General features: G+C 60.6%; 1 protein-coding gene across 1 annotated transcript; it reads left to right on the top strand.

Annotated features, from left to right (window-relative positions):
- Nucleotides 1–219: 219 nt before the first annotated feature.
- LOC120507223 (feather beta keratin-like) lies at nucleotides 220–552 on the top strand. Its single transcript, XM_039719575.1, has one exon. It carries the CDS (start codon nucleotides 220–222, stop codon nucleotides 550–552), a length of 333 nt encoding a protein of 110 aa, XP_039575509.1.
- The last annotated feature ends 222 nt before the right edge of the window (nucleotides 553–774 follow it).

Genomic DNA, 774 nt, shown 5'->3' with positions numbered 1-774 from the left:
TCCTCCTGCTCCTGCTGACAACCAGGTGAGTCTCATGCCCCTGACACTCCAGCCCTTGTACCCTTTAACCCCTCTCTTCCAGCACACTCAGACCCTGCCTCAGCAGCCCTCACGCCTCCCCATAGCCCCACAACAGCCTCCACACTCCCTCACCTCCCAGCTCCTCACGCCTGCCCTGCCTCACTCCCCTCTCTTCCAGGCAGCCTCCACACCACACCCATGGCCTGCAACAGCCTCTGCCGTCCCTGCGGACCCACCCCGCTGGCCAACAGCTGCAACGAGCCCTGTGCCGTGCAATGCCAGGATTCCCGCATCATCATCAACCCTTCCCCTGTGCTGGTCACCCTGCCAGGATCCATCATGACCTCCTTCCCTCAGAACACTGCTGTCGGATCCACCTCCTCCGCTGCTCTGGGCACTGAGCTCAGTGCCCAGGGACAGCCCATCTCTGGTGGATTTGGTGGCTTTGGCTTTGGTTATGGCCGTGGATTTGGCTATGGTCTGGGAGGCCTGGGCTGCTATGGCAGAAGGGGCTATGGCTCCATCTGCTAAAGGCCCTCAGTACCACTCCTGACACCAACCACCCACTCCCTGGAACTCATCTCAGGCATTGAGGACACTTCTCTGGGCCAAGGATCTCAAAGGGGCTCAGCTCTCCCAGCTTCTGCTCTCAGGGCATCAAGCAAGGCAACAACCAAGGGGCCAGCCTAGACTGCCTGCAAACATGGCCCATCTGCCTCCTGCTTTTCTGCCTCTCCGTGTTCTGCATGGCCC

The sequence above is a fragment of the Passer montanus genome, unplaced genomic scaffold (genome assembly GCF_014805655.1).
Source record: "Passer montanus isolate IOZ18808 unplaced genomic scaffold, ASM1480565v1 scaffold419, whole genome shotgun sequence".
Lineage (NCBI taxonomy): Eukaryota > Metazoa > Chordata > Aves > Passeriformes > Passeridae > Passer > Passer montanus.
This window is presented reverse-complemented; position numbering and strand designations above follow the sequence as displayed.

What these genes read in the sequence shown, in the direction of transcription:
- LOC120507223 (XM_039719575.1), top strand. Translation starts at nt 220, where the DNA reads ATGGCCTGCAACAGCCTCTGCCGTCCCTGCGGACCCACCCCGCTGGCC.